Here is a 26,458-nt window from a genome sequence, read left to right on the forward strand (position 1 = left end):
ACACTCCTCACAGACAGTCACCCGAAGGAAACCCACGCAGACACAGGGAGAACACACCACACTCCTCACAGATAGTCACCCGAAGGAAACCCACGCAGACACAGGGAGAACACACCACACTCCTCAAAGACAGTCACCCGGAGGAAACCCATGCAGTCACGGGGAGAACACACCAGCCTTCATTTATCACATTTAAAAGCAGTTAGGGGACTCCTAACAACCTCGAGATACGGGGATAACCAAACGTTTCAGGTAAACATGACTGAAAAATAAGGGCCATTAAAGGGGACACCTACAATTGTGGGTAAACTCTGTTCTCTGTTTTGTTAACGTTTAGAAGCTCAGCATCTTTTAAGGTGGACCAGTGTGTTTGAGGAGAAAAATGACTGTTGTTTGTACGCGGCAGAAGTTTGTCCATACTTTTTATTCACTGTTTGAATTACCACAGAAATTCATTTGTAACTCGAGCTGTTTAGTTTTGTAGCCCTCTCAGTCTTTGTTTACTTTCATTCAGTTAGCAATCTCCCGAATTTAGAGTGGTTTCCAAAACAGCATAAATAAGTCAATTTCACCCAACTATGGAGCAGGAATACAGCCGCATCCTCATCTCAGTTTGTGCTTTTCAGCGTTTGGTGTCTCTCCATTGCCTAAAAAAGTCCAATTTTCATCTCTCTGCCATAAGCAGAGAGAGAGAGGAAGCCTAGCGTACCAGCTTTAGACACTTATTTTTTACTAATTTCAAAGCAGTAGTCAAAGCAAGCTGTTTTCATCTGAGGCAGCTTGTTAGAATAAAGCCAGTTATCTCGAAACAACAATTTGAGACTGTAATCTATGCCTTTGTTCCAATCCCACTCTGGATTACAGTAACTGTATCTGGGGGTCAGTGGGTTCTCTCTTGCCCCGTTACAGTCTGTACAAAATACAGCAGCACGGCTCTTAACTGGCACACGTAAGTATGAGCACATATCCCCCATCTTAGCTTCACTTCACTGGCTGCCCATATACTTCAGGGTCCATTTTAAAATTATTTTACTCACTTTTAAATCCCTAAATGGTCTTGCCACATCCTACCTTTGGGAGCTGTTACAGCCCTACAAGCCCAGATCATAGGGGACCGTGCTTTTACTGTAACAGCTCCGAAGTTATGGTGCAGTTTGCCACTGCACATTAGACACGTGCTGCCCTTGTCCTGTTGTGTCTGTTTTCCCTGCCATGTGCTCACTTAGCACATGGTTCTGTTTGTTGTTGTTCATGTTTCCGCCCTAGTCCTGCCTTTGTTCTTCCTCCTTGTCAGTGTTATTGGTAATCCTGCCCTTTCATTATCTGTTCCAGGTGTCCTTTGTCTGTGTTACGTATTTAAGTTCCACTCATGTATGTGTCACTTCCTGTTTGTTGGTCATTCGTTTCCCACATCGTTGTTTCGTTTCCTCTGTTTGTTTCCCGTGTGATGTTGGCCAGTCTAGTCTGTCTGTTTCTGCTGTTCTTCGTTTAGTCCACCTTTGTTTTGTAGTCCTGGTCTGTCTTTGTTTTGTTATCCTTTTTGTAAATAAAGTTTACTGTGTTTTCAGCGAGTGCGTCCGCCGCGATCCTGACATACAGGCATTTGCAAACACTGGGGCTTCCGAACTGTTCCGCACAAACACCCTAGAGAGGGTCGGATTTAGAGCTGGAATGTGAGGGGATGGGATGAGAGCGCAAAATATGAGGTCAAGACTCTGCGTGAAGCACAAAATTTATTGGTGCAATGGCTCGGACAAAACTGAAACCGCCGCCGAATTTATTTCCTCCGTACCCCCAAGATCTTTATTTTTACTATCTTTAATTCTAGAAAGAATAAAGGCCCACCTAAAGGTCCATTTCTGGAAACGAGACAGTAGAATTTTACTCCACTCTGGCTCCTGATCAGAAATCATCTGCGGTACGTTTTTGTTTATATAATTTTCTCAGTAATGGCTTTCTCCGTTTTTTCACGTCTTTTAACGTGACACAAACGAGAGAACGATGTGTTAATCACACAAAGTATCTGTGGGATGTTCAAAAAAGGCCTGAGTCCTCCGAAAGTGTTTCTGATTACTCGGATCGTGAGAAGCAGAAGATTTAACCATGTTCTGGGACTGAATTTTCAAAGAGTGGAAAATATAATGCAAATTAAGACGAATAACGTTCCACAAATGAAAAGTGAAGTACAGTAATCCCTCGCTACTTCGCAGTTCATTTTTCGCGGATTTACTACTTCGTGGGTGTTTTCAAGGGGGCTTATGGCCGCTATATCTTGGATATTTAGGGAAAATCTAGGAAAACCGTGAAAGATGAACAGCCAAAATATTTCATTAAATCCATTAAAATTTCATAAAATTCTTCTTTATTTTTTGCTATTAGCCCATTCTCAGCAAAGAAGAGTGCACACATCTTTATGATTTCACTTTCAAATCCTTTTCCTCTTCTTTTTAGTTCATTTATTTTTCTACATGTTATTAATCTGAATAATGTAGTGGACCCTGTGCATCCTCTTGGTAGCAGACGACATGCATCATACTGCACAGTAACGTCTTGCTGACAGTGTGTTGTAAGATGACCTGTGATTGGGGCAATTGGAGAGACGACGAATGTGATTGGTGCATAGATTAATGCTTTCATCTTCCCCTTTTTCTCTCTCTCTTTCATGAAATTCTGTAAAATATTAATAATAAACACTTTCCTAGCCTTGAAACAACAAAACCAGTGTGATTTAACAAAAACCAATAAAAAAGCACTTATCCAGTTCAGGGTCGCAGTGGGTCCAGAGCCTACCCGGAATCACTGAATGTAAAGAGGGAACACACCCTGGAGGGGGCACCTTCACAGGGTAACACACACTCACACCTATGGACATTTTTGAGTCGCCAATCCACCTACCAACGTGTGTTTTTGGAGCGTGGGAGGAAACCGGAGCACCCGGAGGAAACCCACGCGGATACGGGGAGAACACACACCAAGACCCTCGAGCTGTGTGACATGTGTGTGTATGCCCGTGTGTATGTGAGTGTGTGTGTTGTCAGGAGGCTTGTGATAAAGCTCGGTGAGAAAAACAAGGCTGTGGGAGAGGAGAGTCAGAGCCAGAGAGTGGGAGGAGGAGCATCTGTGCTGTTAAGAGAAACTCCAGTAACCTCGACACCTCCGTCCTCTCCATCTCCCGTGACCGGTCTACGTCACCAGATCAGGGTAAGACGCACAGACAGATCACACACTGCCCAGAACACGGGTCCACAGCCAGGTACACGTCAGGATTAATGGCTGTGGGATGGAGGAAAATCCCATGTCTGTTTGGAACAGCTGAATGTCCAATTTCAGTTCCGGTGGAAGCGGGTTCTCCTTTCTCATCCAGGTTGCTGGAGCCCTAGAGTCCCCGCTAAATGGGTGGAGCTGGTGATGACTACGTCAGGGAGATAATGTGGTTAAATAAGACCATATCACCAGGAGATCATAGGCCTGGGTCCTAGCGAACACAGTGTGCCTACGACTGCCCCCTCCCCCATCAAGGTCAAGGTCAAAGACACTCATTAGCATGGGCACCTGTCAGCTGATGTGATAGATATGGGCACTGCACATTCTCCTCTGGCAATAAATCAGTGGAAGTTCAGTACCGGTTCATCTTTTTTTTTTTACATTTTGAAATGGAAATTTGTGCTTTCATGTCATTGAACAAGACCCATTGTGAGACCCAGAGGTGATATTTCACCTCTGCATTTTACACATCCATGGCATTGAAAACACACACACACACACTCTAGTGCACTAGGGGCGGTGAACACACCCACGGAGCAGTGGGCAGCCACCTCTGCCTCTGGAGGGCAGTTGGGAGTAACTAACTAACTTCTTCTTCTTCTTCTGTCAGCTGCTTCCTCCCATCACGGGTCACCACAGAGGATTAACCACGATCAGCACCAGCACAGTTTTTATGACGGATGCCCTTCCTGACACAATCCTCCGTATTTATCCGGGCTTTTGGGACTAAGCATTCCAGTGGCTAGGTACACACATTCACACCTATGGACACTTTTGAGTCAAGTGTGTTTTTAAGCGTGGGAGGAAGTTGGAGCATCCGGAGGAAACCCAAGCAGACACAGGGAGAACACACTACACTCCTCACAGACAGTCACCCCGAGGAAACCCAAGCAGACACAGAGAGAACACACCACACTCCTCAGAGACAGTCACCGGGAGGAAACCCACACAGACACAGGAAAAACACACTACACTCCTCACAGACAGTCACCCGGAGGAAACCCACGCAGACACAGGGAGAACACACCACACTCCTCGCAGACAGTCACCCGGAGGAAACCCACGCAGACACAGAGAGAACACACCACACTCCTCGCAGACAGTCACCCGGAGGAAACCCACGCAGACACAGAGAGAACACACCACACTCCTCAGAGACAGTCACCCGTAGGAAACCCACGCAGACACAGGGAGAACACACTACACTCCTCACAGACAGTCACCCCGAGGAAACCCAAGCAGACACAGAGAGAACACACCACACTCCTCACAGACAGTCACCCGGAGGAAACCCACGCAGACACAGGGAGAACACACCACACTCCTCGCAGACAGTCACCCGGAGGAAACCCACGCAGACACAGAGAGAACACACCACACTCCTCACAGACAGTCACCCGGAGGAAACCCACGCAGACACAGAGAGAACACACCACACTCCTCACAGACAGTCACCCGGAGGAAACCCACGCAGACACAGGGAGAACACACAACACTCCTCACAGACAGTCACCCGGAGGAAACCCACACAGACACAGGGAGAACACACCACACTCCTCACAGACAGTCACCCGGAGGAAACCCACACAGACACAGGGAGAACATACCACACTCCTCACAGACAGTCACCCGGAGGAAACCCACGCAGACACAGGGAGAACACACCACACTCCTCACAGACAGTCACCCGGAGCGGGAATCGAACCCACAACCTCCAGGTCCCTGAAGCTTTGTGACTGAGACACTACCTGCTGTAACACCGTGCCGCCAGAGTAACTAACTAACTAAGTATCTAACAAATTATCTGTCACAGCAGGACAGAGGTGGACGTAAACACAAGTAACACTTTATTTACCAAAACCTATAAAAGCAAACACAATATATATTCTGGAAATAAACATGGGTAGGACATAGAAAAACAAACCGGAACCAAGGGGATATTTACACACATGGCCACAGAACAAGTAACACCTGAGAGGGCGGGGCAACGATGGAGGCAAAGGCGGAGACACTGATTATAAGGCGGGACTCAAGAGTGACTAGGGTGGAGACAAAGGAGGAGACTGGACCAAAAGAAAACCTGACACTATCTGTTTATTTATTTAGGGCAATGCACATTATTCACCACATCACAGGTGTGGCATATCTAGATGCTGATTAGACGGTATGATTACTGCACAGGTGTGCCTTAGGCTGACCACAATAAAAGGCCACTCTATAATGTGCAGTTTACTTTGACTGTAATGGGAAGGGGGTCCGGGGGTCCAGAGCATCCCAAACCTACTGGCAATGCAAGATCTGAGTTGTTTCCAGCTTCAAGGAGTTGTGTACAGATCCTTGCAACATGGGGTAGCGTATCATCAGGCTGCGACATGAGGTGATGGTCGTGGATGAATTTGCACCACAATGGGCTTCAGAAGCTCATCACGGTAACTGTGCATTCAAAACGCCATAAATAACACACATACTCCTGCCCATACCATAACCCCACCGCCGCCATGGGCCACTCGATTCACAACGTCAACGTCAGCAAACCCCTCACCCACAGTCTGCCATCTGCCCTGTGCAGTGAAAACCGGGACTCATCCGTGAAGAGAACACCTCTTGCCCACTCAAGTTGGTCACAATGATGAACAGGTGGAGACCCCCAATGAGGAGGAAGGGCGGATGCAGATGAGCTTCTCTGAGACCGTCTTGGGTTATGCAGCAGCTGCCCAGGGGCTGGTCTCAGATGATCTTGGAGATGCTGGATGTGGAGGTCCCGGGCTGGTGTGGTTACACATGGTCCACGGTTGTGAGGCCGGTTGGATGTACTGCCAAATTATTTGAAACGCCTTTGGAGACAACGTATGGTAGAGCAATGAACATTTAATTCACGGGCAACTGCTCTGGTGGATATTCTTGAAGTCAGCAGCCGACTGCACGCTCCCTCAAGACTTAACAGCTGTGGCATCGTGCTGTGTGATAAAACTGCACATTATAGAGTGGCCTTTTATTGTGGCCAGCCTAAGGCCCACCTCAGCAGATTCTGGCCCGAAGACGAAGCCTTTTCTGAGGCTCGAACTCACCTGTATCTTTCTGTTCTACTCTTGTTTCAGATGAAAATACGATCACAGTGTCGAACACAATCCTCCAACACTAGGCTCCCGCGACGCGGCCCAGCGTTGAGCTTCACGTGAGCGGTTACATCTGTGGAACGGGTTTGATTCTAAGATTTCACACTCACCTTGTCGCTGTCCAGGGTGTTCTGGGAGGTCCGGGAGGCGATGGAGATTGTGTCTGGCTGGCTGCTCGCATCGCCCTGGCTGTCTAGGTCCTCCCCTTCCCTGTGATTGGTTAAGACAGACGTCTAATAACTATATGATACTTCATCTCATTTTTGAAGCCGAAAGTGAGACGACGGGAGGTGACGTACCGTCTGCCCTTGTGTTTGGAGCTGGTGGTCTTGGGGATGTGGATGGGCTCTTTGAGTGCCCCCCGGAGGTGAATGGTTCGCTCCTGGATCACCTCCCGCACGTTCTTGATCCACTCCTGTTTGTTCTCTAAACTGGACGCCTGTGGAGACGAGGGAAAAGCGAATGAGACACAGACAAACACAGAGATTCTGCCTCTTCCACCTCACTCCTGGCTGTGGGTCTGTGTGTGTGTGTGGATTTTAGATTACCTTTAGATTACCAAATGACTCACCAGTCGAGCTTCTCCAGGCCTCAGTCGCACTTATCCAAGGCCTGGAGTTATGTAAGTGTTAAAATAAGATGCTAAAATCTTACGAAATGTTCTGTTTATACAATAACATGAGTCAATAAGAGACGGTGTGAGCATAATCTGTTTATCCTGCAATCTGGTAAAATATCTACTGCAGAATTGTCATAATAAATAAATAAATAAATAACTCCAGTAGGTGCTGCTCTGTCTGATCCACTCGTGCCAGCACAACACACACTAACACACCACCATCACTGCAGCGCTGAGAATGATCCACCACCTGAATCACACCTGCTCTGTGGGGGTCCTGTGGGGTTCCAGACCATTGAAGAGTCAAAGGGGGCTAAAAAGAATGCAGAGCAACAGCTGGACTACAGCCTGTAATTTCAGAACTATAACATGTTCCTATGTGGACAGTGGAGCTGAGAGAGTGGACTACCAGTGCAGACACAGTGGTTTTAATGTTGTGGCTGATAGGGATTCATCTTAAAATGATTTAATCACCACAGCGGCACAGAGTCTGAAAGCTACCACACACCTTCAGGACGATCTTGTTGTCAGAGGTCGGGGTGCGTCCCACCCACAGGGCAAACTTACAGGGGTCTCCTTCCACGTGCTCCGTAACTCCCAGCTCAGAGGTCTACAGAGAGAGAGAGGGAGAGACAGAGAGTAGAGTTAAGCATTGGTAGTAGTATCTGTTTTACAGTGTGTAATGTGTGTAACAGTGTCGAAAAGTGTTTAACATCTGTGTAACAGTGTGTAACGGTGTTCGGTCAGTAACAGTCAGTAACAGTGTGTAACAGTCTGTAACCGATTTGTGTTACAGTGTGTATCTGTATATAACAGACTGTAACAGATCTGTGTTACAGTGTTTAATGTGTGTAACTTTGTGTAATGGTGTGTAACAGTGTCGAAAGGTCTGTAATAGATCTGTTTCACAGTGTGTAACTGTTTAACATCTGTGTAACAGTGTGTAACGTGCCGAGCGGCATGGTGGTGCAGCAGGTAGTGTCTTTGTCACTCCTGGGAACTGGAGGTTGTGGGTTTGAGTCCCGCTCCGGGTGACTGTCTGTGAGGAGTGTGGTGTGTTCTCTCTGTGTCTGCGTGGGTTTCCTCCGGGTGACTTTCTGTGCGGAGTGTGGTGTGTTCTCCCTGTGTCTGCGTGGGTTTCCTCCGGGTGACTGTCTGTGAGGAGTGTGGTGTGTTCTCTCTGTGTCTGCGTGGGTTTCCTCCGGGTGACTGTCTGTGAGGAGTGTGGTGTGTTCTCTCTGTGTCTGCGTGGGTTTCCTCCGGGTGACTGTGTGTGAGGAGTGTGGTGTGTTCTCTCTGTGTCTGCGTGGGTTTCCTCCGGGTGACTGTCTGTGAGGAGTGTGGTGTGTTCTCTCTGTGTCTGCGTGGGTTTCCTCCGGGTGACTGTCTGTGAGGAGTGTGGTGTGTTCTCTCTGTGTCTGCGTGGGTTTCCTCCGGGTGACTGTCTGTGAGGAGTGTGGTGTGTTCTCCCTGTGTCTGCGTGGGTTTCCTCCGGGTGACTGTCTGTGAGGAGAGTGGTGTGTTCTCCCTGTGTCTGCGTGGGTTTCCTCCGGGTGACTGTCTGTGAGGAGTGTGGTGTGTTCTCCCTGTGTCTGCTTGGGTTTCCTCCGGGTGACTGTCTGAGAGGAGTGTGGTGTGTTCTCCCTGTGTCTGTGTGGGTTTCCTCCGGGTGACTGTCTGTGAGGAGTGTGGTGTGTTCTCCCTGTGTCTGTGTGGGTTTCCTCCGGGTGACTGTCTGTGAGGAGTGTGGTGTGTTCTCTCTGTGTCTGCGTGGGTTTCCTCCGGGTGACTGTCTGTGAGGAGTGTGGTGTGTTCTCTCTGTGTCTGCGTGGGTTTCCTCTGGGTGCTCCAGTTTCCTCCCACAGTCCAAAAACACGTTGGTAGGTGGATTGGTGACTCAAAAGTGTCCATGGTGTGAGTGTGTGAGTGAATGTTGCCCTGTAAAAGGTGCCCCTGCCAGGTTGTGTTCCTGCCTTGTGCCCTGTGATTCTGGGTAGGCACCAGACCCACCACAACCCTGAACTGGATAAGGGTTACAGATAATGAATAAATGAATAAATGTGTGTACCAGTCTGAGGTGAGTGGAAGCACAGGTAAGTGTTTGTATTAAAGTGGACAGTGGGACTCTAATGTCCTGTAACAGAAGAAGACGAGCAAAGAAAGACATCTTTGCAGTTTTACGGTGTGCGTACCATCAGTTTGCTTTTGTAGAGGTATTTGCTGCGTCCGTTCGAGTCTTTGACGTCTTTGCTGAAGATGAGGGACATCTCGAAGAGGAAGAGGTGGCGGTCTCGGCCTTTACGAAAGAGGGTCTTAGGGTCCCACACCTGGAATGTGTCCTGCAGAATCAACTCCCCCTGAGACTCTATATTCTCATCAAAACCTGAACAGAGAGAGAGACAGAGGGAGAGAGAGAGAGAGAGAGAGAGAGAGAGAGAGAGAGAGAGAGATAGAGAGAGAAAGGGAGAGAGAGAGACAAAGAGAGAGCGAGAGAAGGAGAGAGAGACAGAGAGAGAGAGAGAGAGACAAAGAGAGAGCGAGAGAGGGAGAGGGAGATAGATAGATAGATAGATAGAGATAGAGAGAGAAAGGGAGTGAGAAAGAGAGAGAGAGAGAGGGTGAGAGAGAGGGAGGGTGAGAGAGAGAGGGAGTGAGGGAGAGAGATATATATAGATAGATAGATAGAGATAGAGAGAGAAAGGGAGAGAGTGAGGGAGAGAGAGAGAGAGGGTGAGAGAGAGAGAGGGAGTGGGAGACAGATGGAGGGAGAGAGACAGAGGAAGAGAGAGAGAGAGATGGAGGGAGAGAGACAGAGGAAGAAAGAGAGAGAGCGAGAGAGAGAGAAAGAGAGGGTGAGAGAGAGAGACAGAGTGGGAGAGAGACAGAGGAAGGGAGAGAGACAGAGGGAGAGAGAGAGAGACAGAGACTGTAAGTGTCTGTATAATCTCATTGTACACACAGTGTGACTACAGGAAACCTCCCACTGACCTTCCAGCATACTCAGGTGCATGGCATCATTGGCTTTCTTGGGAACGCTGAGCATGACCTCCAGACCATCTTTAATCTCACCTTTACCCTCCTCACAACATGTCAACAGCTCCTTCACACACACACACACACACACACACACACACACACACACAAACAGTTTGAATTTTTATAAGCATTCACAGAATTGGAGAAATTAAAAATCATTTTCAGAGAGGAGCACAGCGCCCCCTCACTGCTAGATATTAAAGCCCCTTCAGGAAACAGGAGGGAGACCATTCTGCTCAAAGGTGCATAGTGAAGAAGGGAAGAAGAGCAGAGCCTGAAGTATCCCCGCGATTCCTGAGCTCGTGGTCTTTCTGAACGAACTTAAACTGTGACACACACCAAGCTTTGTCCCACTCACCTTCAGGAGCAGCTGGTACTTGGTGATCCTCTGGACAGGTTTAATAAGATAGGAGGAGATGGAGTTGGCCAGTCTGTGTCTCTGCTGGATCTCCTACACACACACACACACACACACACACACACGTCAGTACAGAAATAACAGCACACACAGAGGACAATGTGAAAGCTGCCAGGAGGAGGTTGAGGATGCTGGGACGTGGTGTCTGCAGAGGGACGCCACTGTGAGACATTGTGACAGAGAGACAGCGGAGACAGGGGGACAGAGGGACAGAGATGCGGGGGACACTGTGGCTGTAGACACAGAAGCTGGATGAGAGGGCAGTGATGTGAAAGATTATGTAAGCCATCGCAGCAGCAATAAAAAGAGGGTAGCAACACTGTGTGTGTGTGTGTGTGTGTGTGCTCTCTGCTGAGGAAATGAAAGCCAAGGTGACTTCCTCTCTCTCCACAAACACCCAGCAGTAAACCAGATTAAACCGAACAGCCACTACACGGTCAGCTCCACACGGAATTAACGGCTCCAATCGGCCAGAGCGGTCAGTCCGTGTGTCCTCGGCGCTGCGTATAACATCTGACCAGAGCGTAGCCGAAGTTCACCTTAGAGTGGGCTTTGGCACAAGTGGCTGGGCGCAATCATTCCCCATGTGCAGAACAGTCAGGAAGCCACTAGGTGTCAGTATAAAGGCTTTACAGCTAATGTAAATGTAAACCTGACATTCAACAGAATGACGACTAAACCCACAGGGTTCCATCACAGTGTCACGTCACACTCACGTCAAAGTAGGGTCCTGCGTGGTCCAGTATGAGCTGAGTAGAGTCCGGCTTGTTCTTACAGTAGTTCACGTACATCTGGAACTTTTCCGCCTGGAAAACAGAGGAGGAGCGAGGTCAGCTCTGTCATCATCAGCACCTTCACCGACAGAATAAAGCATTAATCATTTCTAGAACACAATATCTCCAGTGTGTTGCCAGTTTTGAAGGACACTCTCTAACCCCTGAACCCTGGGGGTGACCTCTGCTTTGCTGTGAGTGTCTCCTTTTAACCATTAAACCATCAACCAGTAAAACGAATATGAAACCACTAGCTTAATACCACGAACCCAAACGAGCCCTGAGCACTTACCCACGTCACGAAGCAGTGTCCAACGTCTTCAGGCAGCTGCTCGTACTTCTCCAGCTCTTTCAGGAAAATGCTGGTGATGGAAAAAGAGGAAAGGAAGGAGTTAAAAGTGCAGGAGAAACAAGATGGAGGCGGATTTCAGACCACAGAGCAATTAAAGGGACCACTGACTTGTGGTGGAACTCGTAGAGGTCCTGCATGTTCCCGAAGATGATGTGCTCCCTGTTGACAATTCCTGCAGGAATCTCCTCCACTCCGCTGGTCATCTCCCAGAGGTACGTCTGCAACAACAGTGCCCCCTTCAGTCTGGATGCGGTGCACTCATAATATACATAAACATGCTCTTTGGTCACTCAGGAATCTATCCACCCTGCTTTGTGGGTGTGGCTTGCTATGCCCAGTTTCTGACCAGTGACCAATGAGGTGGAGCGTAGCTGCCACTGTGTAGCGGAGCTTTAGGGTGGAACATGTTCTCCACAGTGGAGCACAGTTCTGCCCCCCCCCCCCCACACCCCCCGGTCTAAACAGCCCTGTTCAGAACACCTGCTTTCAGCACCTGGTCCTTTAAATGATAATGAGCCGCTCGCTGTTCACCCCGACCCCGAGCGCACAGCAGTGAGGAGCGAGGAGCAGAAGCGCTGTATTTTATCCGTTTTCCCTCGGTTCTCTTCTGTATTGCTGTGTTTGCTCTCACAAAGCACTGTGATTGGACAGACTCAGACGAGGGGGCGGGGCCATTCTAAAGTCTCCGCACTTGACGTCAGAAGCGAAGCAGAATCAGGATGGCTCGTTTTAACCTGTTTCACAGTGTGTGGGTTGGTGGGTCCCGGATTCACACACTAATGTGAACATGCACTGAACAAGGAATATTTGTATCACTCTTTATAATCATTGACAAATATATCACAACCCACTCTGAAAGACTTCAGTAACGAACCCAGTCCCGTGGTCATACTCACGTCCAGACACTCTCGCAGGTCCCTCACATACGCCTTCTCCGTCTGAATCAGCTCAGCCATTATGAACCTGCACAGGGACACAAGCACACATCACAGAGCTTTCTTTAAAATGGCCGTCAGGGAAGTTAAACTGGCGCGGTCGGATCCGGCTCAGCGAACGGGTGAAAAATGAAAATTATATGTGTCCATAATTGGAAGACCGTCTGTGAGAGGATACAGTAGGCAATGTATTCTGGGAACTGCCCGCTACTGGTTTGCTGGTGGTAGGGGGAAGAGGACGTACTCTTTTCTGCGGGCGGATCTGCGCTTCTCCTCGTTGAGCTCATGGTTGGCGTCTCGGAGTTTGACCTCTGCTCCGGGGGCGCTGGCCGAGATGATGTCCAGCTGCAAATCTTTGCTCTGCACAACAACAGCATAAAAATGAAGTCATTAAAGGGTCAGAAAAGCTGAACTCTTCTGTTCTTCTGAACAACAACAGCTGGAAAAACCTGCTCACACCATTAACCACTCGGACTTAGGGCCTGCACTTGGGCCCCACACAGCAGCTCAAGCACAGAACCTCTTCACGAGTGTATACAAGAACCGAGACAAGTGCACACACACACACACACACACACACGCACACGCACTCACCACCTTGTTGGAGTCGGACGAGATGCCGAGTGCTTTCTCCAGGCTGGAGCGGTACTTCTCCATACGGAGAGAGAAGTCCCGGTAGCGCTTGTCCACGGAGGTGACCCATTTCTTGATCTCGCAGGCGTGGGCGTGGCCCTTCTCACAAAAACCGTCCGCCAACTGGATCAGGAGCTTCACCCGCTCTTTGGTTTGCTGTGGAGAAAGAGAAGGAAAGAGAGAGAGAGAGAGAGAGTTTTCCCAGTGATGTAAATTATACATTACTGACCTGACACACAGACAGATTATAGCTTTGTCAGACGACTGATCCTCAAGAGCACAACAGGCTAATCTTCCAAAAACACTTGCTAATTTTAGAGGTGAACTAGCGATCCAAGATAAAACTCAGAAATGGATGTTATTCACACTGAAAACAATCTGTTAAACAACACTATCATGGAGGAACCACAGATCCAGAGGAAACTGGAGAGGAACCCCTCAACCAGGAGGAAGAGGGAGGCCTTGCCCTTAAGAGAGGGAGTGTTTGAGTTCTGCAGAACCAGAGCGCACACACTCATCACACTGATGCTCAAACAACTGAACAAACGCGGTTCAAACACGGTGAGAGGACTGCTGTCTCTGGAGTTTTCGCGAGCTGGATCCTCAGGATGTGAGGCACTCCTTCGCTTAAGGAAAAGGAGTCATGTTATCAGCTGGGTGTGGGGTGTAGGAGTAAGGAGTGTCAGTGTCACACAGGAGGCTGAGGACGGTGTTTCCTTCACAGTGCCTCCCTCCAGGAAACAGTGAACACTTTCTGCACACGATATTCACGGTCTCAGCCGTGACATCACCAACCTGTTCCTCACCTTAAACTGAAAAAATGATCTCAAAGCTAGAGAGAGAGAGAGAGAGAGAGAGAGAGAGAGAGAGAGAGAAAGAGAGAAAGAAAGATAGAGGGATAGAAGGAGAGATAGAAAGAGAGAGGGAGAGAGAGAGAAATAGAGAGAGAGACAGAGAGAGAGAAAGAGACAGATAGAGAGAGAGATAGAAAGAGAGAGAGAGAAAAAGAGAGAGAAAGAGAGAGATAGGAGAGATAGAAAGATAGAGAAAAAGATAGAAAGAGAGATAGAGAAAAAGAGAGAGAGATATAGAAAGAGAGAGAGAGAGAGAGATAGAAGGAGAGATAGAAAGAGAGAGAAAGAAAGATAGAAAGCGAGAGATAGAAGGAGAGAGAAAGAGAGATAGATAGAGAGAGAGAGAGAGAGAGAGATAGAAGGAGATATAGAAAGAGAGAGAGAAAGAAAGATAGAAAGCGAGAGATAGAAGGAGAGAGAAAGAGAGATAGAGAGAGAGAAAGAGACAGATAGAGAGAATGAGAGAGATAAAGAGAGAGATAGAAAGAGAGAGAGAGAGAGATAGAAGGAGATATAGAAAGAGAGAGAGATAGAAAGAAAGAGAGAGAGAGAGAGAGAGAGAGAGAGAGAGAGAGAGACACCTTTGCTGTGATCTGGAACTCCTCGTGCTCCTTCAGCAGCTCCTGTGTGTGGTGGATGCTGGAGCCCGTGGAGGTGTGTGTAGAGAGGTAGAACTCTCCTGTGTCATGGATCCACTCCAGAGCCTGAGCACAGACAGAACAACAGCGTTAATAACAGGGAATAAATCTCAAAACACACAATAACCACCACGCACCGGGAACACCCCACAGACCTGAGTCCTCGAGTCCAGCCACAACATTATAACCATCATAACCTCCTGCCCCAACATCAACTCCGAGAACTGGCCTTTCACCCACTGCCAGATATACACCACACATTCAACAGGGGGCGCTGTAAACAGACGTTAGATTTATTCAATTTACCTGTCAGTGGCTGAAACAAATGCTGTGCCTTGCTTACAAATATACAGCTATGACTTCATGAACACCTCTGTTAGAGCAGACGTGTAGAAACACAGTGACCATGCAAGCAAGGAGGTGGTCATAATGTTATGGCTGATGTGTGTGTGTGTGTGTGTGCGTGTCTCCACTAGAGGGAGTAAGAGCTCTTCACACTCACACAGGCGATGCCAGGCTGGTGAGGGCTGGGAGGAAGAGGTCTGTTTTAGTTCTGTTTCTAAATGAATGTCTGGAGCAGACTGCAGCTCTAACCACGTAAACACCCCGGGCCCTGCGCTTTAATTACCCCGGCTTTAACAACAGGGCAGTAATTGTAGATGATTCTCATGTTGGACATTTCCCACTGCGTGAACTCTTACAGCAAATACACACTCCCTCCGCACCACTGCAGCCTCCACCTGGAGCTGCACACACACACACACACAACACTCCCTCCGCACCACTGCAGCCTCCACCTGGAGCTGCACACACACACACACACACACACACACACACAACACTCCCTCCGCACCACTGCAGCCTCCACCTGGAGCTGCACACACACACACACTCAGATACACACAACACTACCTCCGCACCACTGCAGCCTCCACCTGGAGCTGCACACACACACACACTCAGATACACACAACACTCCCTCCGCACCACTGCAGCCTCCACCTGGAGCTGCACACACACACACACACACACTCAGATACACACAACACTACCTCCGCACCACTGCAGCCTCCACCTGGAGCTGCACACACACACACACACTCAGATACACACAACACTACCTCTGCACCACTGCAGCCTCCACCTGGAGCTGCGCGCACACACACACACACACACAGAGAGAAATGGAGTTTGTTTGTGTTTGTATCAGTTGTCATGAAGCGCCTGTTTCTTTAAATCCTAATGAGCCACTCGCTGTTCACCCTGACCCTGAGCGCACAGCAGTTAAAAAGGTGACCCTCACACTACAATCTCAGCATGCGCAGGGGTCACTGACCCTGAGAGAGACAGCGGGGCGTTATAACGGCAGCGTGGAGACAGTGTCAGGGACACACACTGTGGGCTGAAGCTGCTTCAAAACAAACCCTAACCATCGCAGGCTGCTCCAGCGGAAACCACACTGCAGCTCACACTGCACACGGAAACCACACTGGGCCCTGGGCTTTTTTCTGTGCTCTACACTGTAGCGCATCTCTGTTACAAATGTGCTGCTGCCGTGTGGTGCACAGTGGACCGGTTTTATAGTGAAGAAAGACAATAAAGACCTTCTGATTGGACGGCAGAGGGGAAGGTGGGCGTGGTGCTGCTGACCTGTTTAGCGCTGCGTTCAAACACCACATACTGCTGGCACTGGTCAAGCCTCCTCTTCCTCATGGTCCAGAAATGTAGAACTCGGTTCTCTCGCTGCAGCAGCTCATTCAGGATATCTACACACACACACACACACACAGAGAGAGAGAGAGAGAGAGAGAGAGAGAGAGAGAGCCAATAACACAGGTTCTCAGTACTGTATTCTTTCTGTCTTATTTAAATTCTAATATATTAAATATCATGAACGCCAGGATGCTGCAGGAGACTAAGCTTTGGCCCTAGCTTCAGAAGACCGTGGTTCATGACCCGGTGAAGCCTCAGCCATCCAAGGGGAGCCCTGGAGAGCACAGATGGCCTCACTCTCTGGGAGGGTAGGTCTGCTCACGGTGCAAACAGATCTCTCTGAGCTGATGTGACAAATCTGGGCAGTTTGCATTCTCTTCGGTTTATTAAACTGTTCGCTGCAGTTTGAAAAGAAGCGGTGGGTCAGTCTGAAGCACATGTTCACCCCAACCCTCTCGAGGCAGGGGGCACTGTGTTGTACCTGGGGGTGACTCACTGCCGAGGAACTGAGACGACCAACACGGACGTCTGCAACTTATCACTGCTCGTGACAGACAGTGTTTTACAGCAAACCCTTCAGGGATAATTCAAGCTTTTCATGTTTTGGTGATTTACAGGTAATACTCGTGTGACTGAGCTGTTAGCCACAGATGCTCGGCCCATGAGTCGACAGAAATACCAGACTATGATTGGTCCTTTAGCGTGCCGGTCACATCTCTTTTCCACGTTAATTTGAGACGTTAATACAGATGCTAAAGACGACTAGCATTTGCAGCTCATTGGCCAGTTTCCAAAGGGCTCTTGAGTCGGATGCTATTGCTGTGTCCCAGTTTAAGTGTGTGTGTGTGTGTGTGAGAAAGTGCTCACTCTTGACTTGCTGTTCTGGAGCCTTGATCTGAGCGAGCATGCCGGGCATGTTCACACTGTTTCTGTGCAGATACTTCAGGAAGACATCCGCATTTCGTCTCGCTAATGTGCACGCCTAAAAGAAAACAACAGAGGGTTATAACTTTCAGGCACAAACACACCCCACTGTGGGACTTGAAACATCTGTGACCTGCTTTGGTCCAAACCCCACAAGCCCTACAGCAGTGTTCCCTGTGTAAACAGCCCTGTTTAAATGATAATGAGCCACTCGCTGTTCACCCCGCCCCCGAGCGCACAGCAGTGAGGAGCGAGGAGCAGAAGCTCTGTTTTTTTAGCCGTTTTCGCTGTTCTCTTTCTTCTCTGTTCTCATTTTCTCCGTTTTTACTCAGTGCTCTTATTTCTCCGCGCTCGTTGTGTCTGTTTTGCTGCGTTTAACCTCTCCTTTGTGCACTCACATAAACACAGGTCCAGCACTGTGATTGGACAGACTCAGATGAGGGGGCGGGGCCATTCTAAAGTCTCTGCAGTTGACGTCAGAAGTGGAGCAGAATCAGAACATCTTGTTTTATCTCGTGTTTTCGGAGTTAGGCAGCACACAGAAAACTGACTGCGTGAATCCACACGTTAACGTACACATGTACTGTACAGCTTTGTCCTTTATTAACATTGTTATTAAAAACATTAACAGTCTCTTTAAGACATTAATAAAAATAGTGACAGTACCTTGAGGAACGCCTCCTTCTGTTCCAGGTGTTTACTGATCATCGGCGTGACGTGGTCACTCTCTGAGTTTGGTCCAAGTTTGTCACTGCCCCCACACCAGTCCTCCTCTCTCTTATACTCCTGCTCCAGGCTCTCCAACACACTGCACACCTGCAACACACACACACACATATTTAAAGAAACAAACAAACAAAAAAAAAACGCTGTGGGGCGGCACGGTGGCGCAGCAGGTAGTGGCGCAGTCACACAGCTCCAGGGACCTGGATGTTGTGGGTTTGATTCCCGCTCTGGGTGACTGTCTGTGAGGAGTGTGGTGTGTTCTCCCTGTGTCTGCGTGGGTTTCCTCCGGGTGACTGTCTGTGAGGAGTGTGGTGTGTTCTCCCTGTGTCTGCGTGGGTTTCCTCCGGGTGACTGTCTGTGAGGAGTGTGGTGTGTTCTCCCTGTGTCTGCGAGGGTTTCCTCCGGGTGACTGTCTGTGAGGAGTGTGGTGTGTTCTCCCTGTGTCTGCGTGGGTTTCCTCCGGGTGCTCCGGTTTCCTCCCACAGTCCAAAAACACACGTTGGTAGGTGAATTGGTGACTCAAAAGTGTCCGTAGGTGTGAGTGACAGAGTGAATGTGTGTGTTGCCTTGTGAAGGACTGGCGCCCCCTACAGTGTGTATTCCCTTCTTGCGCCCAATGATTCCAGGTAGGCTCTGGACCCACCGCGACCCTGAATTGGATAAGGGTTACAGATAATGAATGAATGAATGAACTCTGCTGTGAATGTTGAGGAGAAAGCTCTGTTCCTTCACTTCCTGTGTTCTTTTATTTCCTGCTGGTGAAGGGGATCGAACCTGAACCATTCTTCATCCCTGAACTCGCTTCTCTAACCTTTAAGCACACAGATGCCTCCAAACTAACCAAAGGACATCTCTGGGTGAGCTCAAACCACCATTGTGACCAAACAGCACTGTTCATTCAAGACGGCAGAGTGCAGTACCAAACGTTCAGGTGAAAGCGACTGAAATACCACAAGGAGGCGCTCTTTATGACGTTAATCATGCTCTGTGAGCTCTCACCTGTTCTGAGGTTTTGTAGAAAGCCACTGAGGCGTTGACCAGCTTGAGTCTGTCCTCCATCTTCAGCATGAGCTGCTGCCAGTGAGACGCCACCTTCTCCGCACAGTCCCGGATCATATCCATGTCGTAATGATTCGCCTGCAACAGAGCCTCGGCTTTCTGCTGCACCTGCAGGGCACTCTGATGAGTCTTCTGCACGGAGGGACGGAGGAGAGACACAGTGAAAGTGAAAGGGAAAAGGAAAGGGAAAGCAGGATTAGTTGGTGAATCAGAGCAGGGAAATCACCGAACAGCTCCGAGTCCCGTCCTCCTCCACAGCGAGGTCAGGGTCACTCACACACAGCAAAACAAAGCATTACCTACAGGATGGATCAGCAAAAGCATTACAGGACCTCCATGTTTCTACAATCACTGTCAGTTTGCGCAACTGTGGCTCTGCATACTTTGTTAGCCCCATTTATTTCAAAGCTCATAGGACCCCCCACAGGACCCCCACAGAGCAGGTATGATTTGGGTGGCGGATCATCCTCAGCGCTGTGGATCAGACACAGCAGTGCTGTTAGAGATTTTAAACCACTCAGTGTCACTGCTGGACTAAGAACACTCCGCCAACTAAAAACATCCAGTCGAGAGCATCCTGTGAGCACAACACACACTAACACACCACCACCACGTCAGTGTCACTGCAGCGCTGAGAATGACATCACACCTGCTCTGTGGGGGTCCTGAGCACTGGAAACAGGGGGTAAAAGAATAAATAGGGAGTGGTAAAGTATGCAGAACAACAGGTGGACTCCAGTGTGTAAGTGTAGAACTACAGAGTGACGGAGTGGACAGTGAGGGTAGAAATGAGGTGGTGGTTTTAATGTTATGGCTGATCATTGTGTATTATACAGTAGTCTATGGACTGTGTCAGCTGGAGTTGTGTGTGTGTGTGTGTGTGTGTGTGTGTGTGTGTGTGTGTGTGTGTGTGTGTACAGTACCTCAATGGCGTGCTGGAACTGCTCATGTTCTCTCTGAAGCTGTTCGGCCTCCTGCAGTGAGCTGGCTGTGATCAGGCCTGCGTTCAGCATTGACTCTCCATTCCGGATCCAGCCCAGCACCTGAAACACACACACACACATATTACAGAACACACACACACACACATCACACGCACACACACACACACATCACAGAACCAAATACACACACATCACAGAGCCACACACACATCATACAACCACATACACTCACACACACATCACACAACCACACACAAACACATACACACATCACAGAGCCAAATACACTCACATCACAGAAACAAATACACAAAAATTACAGAACAAGACAAGGTGAGTTATGGTGAAATGCTAAAACGTACAGCTTTATATTTTCCACCTAGTGTTTTTGCGCCCCCTGCATTTGACACTGATGTGACGCCATAGACATTCTCTTTAATCCTTACATCTGTAACTGTGAGTCTCTCAAGTCTTAAGCAGAAAAAGCTCCCGACTCTCTGACGCTAACGCCACTGTGGGGCGCTGTGTTAGCTGCGACAGACAGGACCCTTCTGTTTATAAATAGTTTGCTAATATTATTAGAGGTTTTATATTGTGATTCTCCCATGGGTCCCTTCTCTTCCTAACAGTGGAGTCATGAGATGAGTAAGACCTGGTGTTCCTTAGTGAATGGGTGCGTGTGTGAGTGTCTGGGTGCGGTGTGAGTGACTGGGTGAGTGTGTGAGTGACTGGGTGAGTGTGTGAGTGACTGGGTAAGTGTGTGACTGGGTGAGTGTGTGAGTGACTGGGTAAGTGTGTGAGTGCCTGGGTGAGTGTTTGAGTAATTGGGTGAGTGTGTGAGTGACTGGTTGAGTGTTTGAATATCTGGGTGAGTGTGTGAGTGACTGGTTGAGTGTTTGAATATCTGGGTGAGTGTGTGAGTGACTGGTTGAGTGTTTGAGTGACTGGGTGAGTGTGTGACTGGGTGAGTGTGTGAGTGACTGGGTGAGCGTGTGAATGATTGGGTGAGCGTGTGAGTGTCTGGGTGAGCGTGTGAGTTTGTGAATGACTGGGTGAGTGTGTGAGTGCCTGGGTGAGTGTGTGAGTGCCTGGGTGAGTGTTTGAGTAATTGGGTGAGTGTGTGAGTGACTGGTTGAGTGTTTGAATATCTGGGTGAGTGTGTGAGTGACTGGTTGAGTGTGTGAGTGCCTGGGTGAGCGTGTGAATGACTGGGTGAGCGTGTGAGCGACTGGGTGAGCGTGTGAGTGTCTGGGTGAGCGTGTGAATGACTGGGTGAGCGTGTGAGTGACTGGGTGAGCGTGTGAGTGTCTGGGTGAGCGTGTGAATGACTGGGTGAGCTTGTGAGCGACTGGGTGAGCGTGTGAGTGTCTGGGTGAGCGTGTGAGTGTCTGAGTGAGCGTGTGAGTGTCTGAGTGAGCGTGGGAGTGACTGGGTGAGCGTGTGAGTGTCTGGGTGAGCGTGTGAATGACTGGGTGAGCGTGGGAGTGACTGAGTGAGCGTGTGAGTGTCTGGGTGAGCGTGTGAATATCTGGGTGAGTGTGTGAGTGACTGGTTGAGTGTTTGAGTGACTGGGTGAGTGTGTGACTGGGTGAGTGTGTGAGTGACTGGGTGAGCGTGTGAATGATTGGGTGAGCGTGTGAGTGTCTGGGTGAGCGTGTGAGTTTGTGAATGACTGGGTGAGTGTGTGAGTGCCTGGGTGAGTGTGTGAGTGCCTGGGTGAGTGTTTGAGTAATTGGGTGAGTGTGTGAGTGACTGGTTGAGTGTTTGAATATCTGGGTGAGTGTGTGAGTGACTGGTTGAGTGTGTGAGTGCCTGGGTGAGCGTGTGAATGACTGGGTGAGCTTGTGAGCGACTGGGTGAGCGTGTGAGTGTCTGGGTGAGCGTGTGAGTGTCTGAGTGAGCGTGGGAGTGACTGGGTGAGCGTGTGAGTGACTGAGTGAGCGTGTGAGTGTCTGGGTGAGCGTGTGAGTGTCTGGGTGAGTGTGTGAATGACTGGGTGAGCGTGTGAGCGACTGGGTGAGCGTGGGAGTGACTGGGTGAGCGTGTGAGTGTCTGGGTGAGCGTGTGAGTGTCTGAGTGAGCGTGGGAGTGACTGGGTGAGCGTGTGAGTGTCTGGGTGAGCGTGTGAATGACTGGGTGAGCGTGGGAGTGACTGGGTGAGCGTGTGAGTGTCTGGGTGAGCGTGGGAGTGACTGGGTGAGTGTGTGAGTGACTGGGTGAGCGTGTGAGTGTCTGGGTGAGCGTGTGAATGACTGGGTGAGCGTGTGAGCGACTGGGTGAGCGTGGGAGTGACTGGGTGAGCGTGTGAGTGTCTGGGTGAGCGTGTGAGTGTCTGAGTGAGCGTGGGAGTGACTGGGTGAGCGTGTGAGTGTCTGGGTGAGCGTGTGAGTGACTGGGTGAGCGTGGGAGTGTCTGGGTGAGCGTGGGAGTGTCTGAGTGAGCGTGTGAGTGACTGGGTGAGTGTGTGAATGTCTGGGTGAGCGTGTGAGTGTCTGGGTGAGAGTGAGTGTGACTGGGTGAGCGTGTTCGGTTTGGTCTCCGAAGCCACCCAGCCCCTGATCAGGGTGAAGCAGTTACTGAAGACACTGTTTAGCTCCCTCTCCATTTCCCAACATGTGACTGGACCCAGGGAGCAACCGGATCACAGGGATCACCGGAGTTCAGGGAACTGAGCTGGGGTCTGAACCCACAACCTCAAGCTGTGGGAGCGACACCTCCTGCAGCACCACGTGCCGCCCTCACTCTCACCACCAACAGAACAAAAACAGCCGTGTAATAGCCATGACCGGTCTGGAGTCTGAGGTTATGGAAAACTAATATGATGCTAATAAAGATAATGAGAAATTAAACGATCCCACACTTCACTCGAGCTGCATCAGATTACATCTACCTGTTTACACTGTGTAACTCTCACACTTACGCAACAGAGGTGACCGCAAGAGGCAGCGTTAATGAGCGACGCGTGGGAATTACTCACCACTGACTCGCAGCAGCAGAACGCAGCCCAAACCGCTGCTGAATATTAAAGAGCAGGAGCTTTGTTCGACTCAGCGGCCGTGACATGTAATTTAATACATTTAATGTGGGCTTATAACACCACGACAAGGTGAGTTATGGTATTTGGATTAGAGAAGTTCATTAATAAAAAGACGGGAACTGCTGAAGCTCATTAGAAGCCACTGATCCACACTGAACCACAGTCAGACTGAGAATGAACAGAGGACACACTGGAAGAAAAACCTTGAGCAAATGAGAATGTGTTTAGAATGAATTACTGATGTCCTTCTGCTTCACCGGGTCAGACGTAGTCACCAGTCTGAACGCGGAGTGTGTTACGTGGCCTGACGTGAGGAAAGATAAAGCCGTGATCCTGAGGCCGATGGGGAAACTGGAGCAATCCTGCAGCATCAAATTGGGAAAGGAAAGTAGGGCAGGAGGACCGGCCGGCCGCTAATCTCGCTTCGACTGTGCCATTTATTTATTTTTTTGTTCAGTTATTTATTTAATTATTTGGACTGATGCGGCGTTGATGGAGGGCAAAGGCTGATTTTTAAAGGGCCGTATTATATATATATATATATATATAGGGGTGCAGCAGGTAGTGTCTCTGTCACAGCTCCAGGGTCCTGGAGGTTGTGGGTTTGAGTCCCACTCCGGGTGACTGTCTGTGAGGAGTGTGGTGTGTTCTCCCTGTGTCTGCGTGGGTTTCCTCCGGGTGACTGTCTGTGAGGAGTGTGGTGTGTTCTCCCTGTGTCTGCGTGGGTTTCTTCCGGGTGACTGTCTGTGAGGAGTGTGGTGTGTTCTCCCTTTGTCTGCGTGGGTTTCCTCCAGGTGACTGTCTGTGAGGAGTGTGGTGTGTTCTCCCTGTGTCTGCGTGGGTTTCCTCCGGGTGACTGTCTGTGAGGAGTGTGGTGTGTTCTCTCTGTGTTCGCGTGGGTTTCCTCCGGGTGCTCCGGTTTCCTCCCACGATCCAAAAACAAACGTTGGTAGATGGATTGGTGAGTGTGTGAGTGAATGTGTTACTGGCGCCCCCTCCAGGGTGTGTTCCTGCCTTGCACCCAATGATTCCGGGCAGGCTCTGGACCCACCACAACCCTGAACTGGATAAATGCTTACAGACAATGAATGAATAAATATTGTGTAAAACAGTGTGGTGTACTACACTATCAAGGTCTGAAAGCTGTAAAAAATATTAGTTAAAACATATGATAACCACTACACCCTGTAACTCGGCTCCGAAGGGGGAAGAGGACACACCAAAACAAGAGAGAGGGGGGAAATAAGAAATTCACCCTAAAGTTAGAACAGCAGCCTGGTCGCAGCGTAATAAAAAAAAACGTCCACCAGGGGGCGGTCCTTTTGTGTTTATGTGCTTGTTAGTTATTTAACTATTATCAATTTTCTCTGTGACCCATAAAACCCTGATGTAGAGTGTGGACTGGCCACAGAAAAGGAGCTGTGAAATATCCAGTCTCACACACTGTGACTGTACACTGACAAAGTCTGATCTGTTGTAACCTAAGTCTAAACTAAGAATCACAAAAAATACTAACACAAGGCCAACATGAGATCACACGAGGGAAAGGCCTTCAGGGCAGAGTGTGTGTGTGAGTGTGTGTGTGTGTGTAAATGAGTGTTCTCAGGTGTGCTTATCTTTGCGCAGGTGAAAACAGGTGGTGTGTTATTGTGTAAATGACACATAGTTTTGGGCTTTCGCAGAGTCTGAGTGTCATCTCTAAAGCAGGTGTGTGTGTGTGTGTGTGTGTGTGTGTGTGTCACAGAGTATGACCCGTGGGCCCTGTCAGTAAATTCCTCTGTGCTGCCACTTTTCTGCCCCTCACTCCCCCTTTCAGCCCCTCGCAGCCGTCTGCGTTACACTCACTACATTATTTACAACTGCACGTGTTTCCTGCGCAGAGACAGAGGTGTATCTTCTCTCTCTGGATTTCTGGATTTATTTAGCACTCACAACGTGTGGAGACCTGCGATGTGAGGCAGAATTAATATCTCTACAAACGGTACACTGTTCTGTTATCGATAATGAAATCTAAAGCTCTGAAAGAAAGGTGGGCAGCACTCTGTCACTAACGATACACTCACACCCTCCTACACTCACTCAGTCATCAGTCAAAACTGAACCCCTCGCCCTGAGGGTCCCCCACATCAGGATATCTGTGTGTGTGCACTGCCCTGGTTAAGGGAAAGAGATGTGTACTTGGGCCAATTACCTGTTTGACCTCGGCCTGTAGGTGGCGCAGCTGCACGCACTGCTCCAGGTGACGGCGGTGTTGCTCCGCGGCGGCGTCCAGCTCCTGCTGTTTCTCATGAAGGAAGTCCAGAAGGTCCTGCACTCGAGTGGCCATGTCTACATCCCGGTCACACAACAGCTCCACACCTGGAGAGAGATGGAATTACACCTTACAATTATAAAGAAGAACTAAATCTCTGCACAGTGACACAGATACGCGTGCGGTGCACTGTTCCTCAAAACAACAGGAGGAAGATAAAGGGAACCAGAAGTAATACATTATTCAACTTCTACACTGTAATATTTATTGAGCTACACACAGGAGTAGTGTCTCTCAGTGTGGCGTCGGGGCCTTCAGTTGGAGACGTTCCTAAAGGTGTCCTGGGATAATCTACCCCATGCAGCTTGAATATCCTCACATGGTTCCTGCAGATTTTGCATGTTTCCTTCTGGGACAGTTCTGGGGACATGGCCGGCCATGGCACGGTCCTGGGTCTTCAAGAGGAGACGGTAGTAGTGTGTGGAGGACCAGCGTTGTCCTGTTGGAACAGCGGGCCGGAGCTGGCGTTCAGAAAATGTCGGGCCACTGGTTGGCAGGTGTTGAGTGTAGTCGTAGCGGTCTGCGCATGCAGCCGTCTGCCGATGGTGCCGCACTGACAGGACACCGGAGGATTGCTGAATGCCCTCGGTCATGGCTGTTGGGTCACTCTGCGCCTGTCGGACCCTGTTGGTCTGTTCTCCTTCTCTGCGGTTCGTGCAGCTGTCTCAGACTCTACATGTCACTGGTGTGTCTCATCTCCTGTCCACTGTGCTACGGTAATGTCCATGCGACCGGGACGGCTACTGCGATAAGACCATCCCGCTGCCCGGAGCCCCGCCCCTCTCCAAATGCTCCAGCTGCTTTCCAGCTCTTCTCTGAGGCAAACTTCGCTTGCAAAGGATTCAGCAGGACTCAGATTGTACAGCACACGCAGCAGGACGACCCCTCACTGCCCCCTCTCTCAGTCCACTGTCTCCTCACTGCCCCCTCTCTCAGTCCACTGTCTCCTCACTGCCCCCTCTCTCAGTCCACTGTCTCCTCACTGTCCCCACACTGTCCCCTCTCTCAGTCCACTGTCCCTTCACTGTCCCCACACTGCCCCCTCTCTCAGTCCACTGTCTCCTCACTGTCCCCTCTCTCAGTCCACTGTCTCCTCACTGTCCCCA

At 49.5% G+C, this 26,458-nt stretch overlaps 1 protein-coding gene across 4 annotated transcripts in view; it reads right to left on the reverse strand.

Moving 5' to 3' along the window:
- triob (trio Rho guanine nucleotide exchange factor b) overlaps positions 1-26,458 on the reverse strand; it is a 170,566-nt gene that overhangs the window by 50,810 nt on the left and 93,298 nt on the right. For 3 of the 4 annotated variants that reach the window (XM_066683020.1, XM_066683022.1, XM_066683023.1), the window contains 19 exons: positions 25,233-25,399; positions 19,984-20,103; positions 19,001-19,192; positions 17,942-18,091; positions 17,219-17,333; positions 16,289-16,404; positions 14,582-14,704; positions 13,108-13,302; positions 12,758-12,873; positions 12,475-12,541; positions 11,687-11,796; positions 11,519-11,588; positions 11,170-11,259; positions 10,394-10,486; positions 9,988-10,099; positions 9,192-9,382; positions 7,508-7,609; positions 6,680-6,819; positions 6,491-6,590 (listed from right to left, as the gene is read on the reverse strand). In XM_066683020.1, the coding sequence (XP_066539117.1) occupies positions 6,491-6,590; positions 6,680-6,819; positions 7,508-7,609; positions 9,192-9,382; positions 9,988-10,099; positions 10,394-10,486; positions 11,170-11,259; positions 11,519-11,588; positions 11,687-11,796; positions 12,475-12,541; positions 12,758-12,873; positions 13,108-13,302; positions 14,582-14,704; positions 16,289-16,404; positions 17,219-17,333; positions 17,942-18,091; positions 19,001-19,192; positions 19,984-20,103; positions 25,233-25,399 (2,369 nt within the window). The remainder of the gene's footprint in view (positions 1-6,490; positions 6,591-6,679; positions 6,820-7,507; positions 7,610-9,191; positions 9,383-9,987; positions 10,100-10,393; positions 10,487-11,169; positions 11,260-11,518; positions 11,589-11,686; positions 11,797-12,474; positions 12,542-12,757; positions 12,874-13,107; positions 13,303-14,581; positions 14,705-16,288; positions 16,405-17,218; positions 17,334-17,941; positions 18,092-19,000; positions 19,193-19,983; positions 20,104-25,232; positions 25,400-26,458) is intronic. The other variant, XM_066683021.1, reaches the window with a different exon arrangement.

Source organism: Hoplias malabaricus, chromosome 10 (genome assembly GCF_029633855.1).
Source record: "Hoplias malabaricus isolate fHopMal1 chromosome 10, fHopMal1.hap1, whole genome shotgun sequence".
NCBI lineage: Eukaryota > Metazoa > Chordata > Actinopteri > Characiformes > Erythrinidae > Hoplias > Hoplias malabaricus.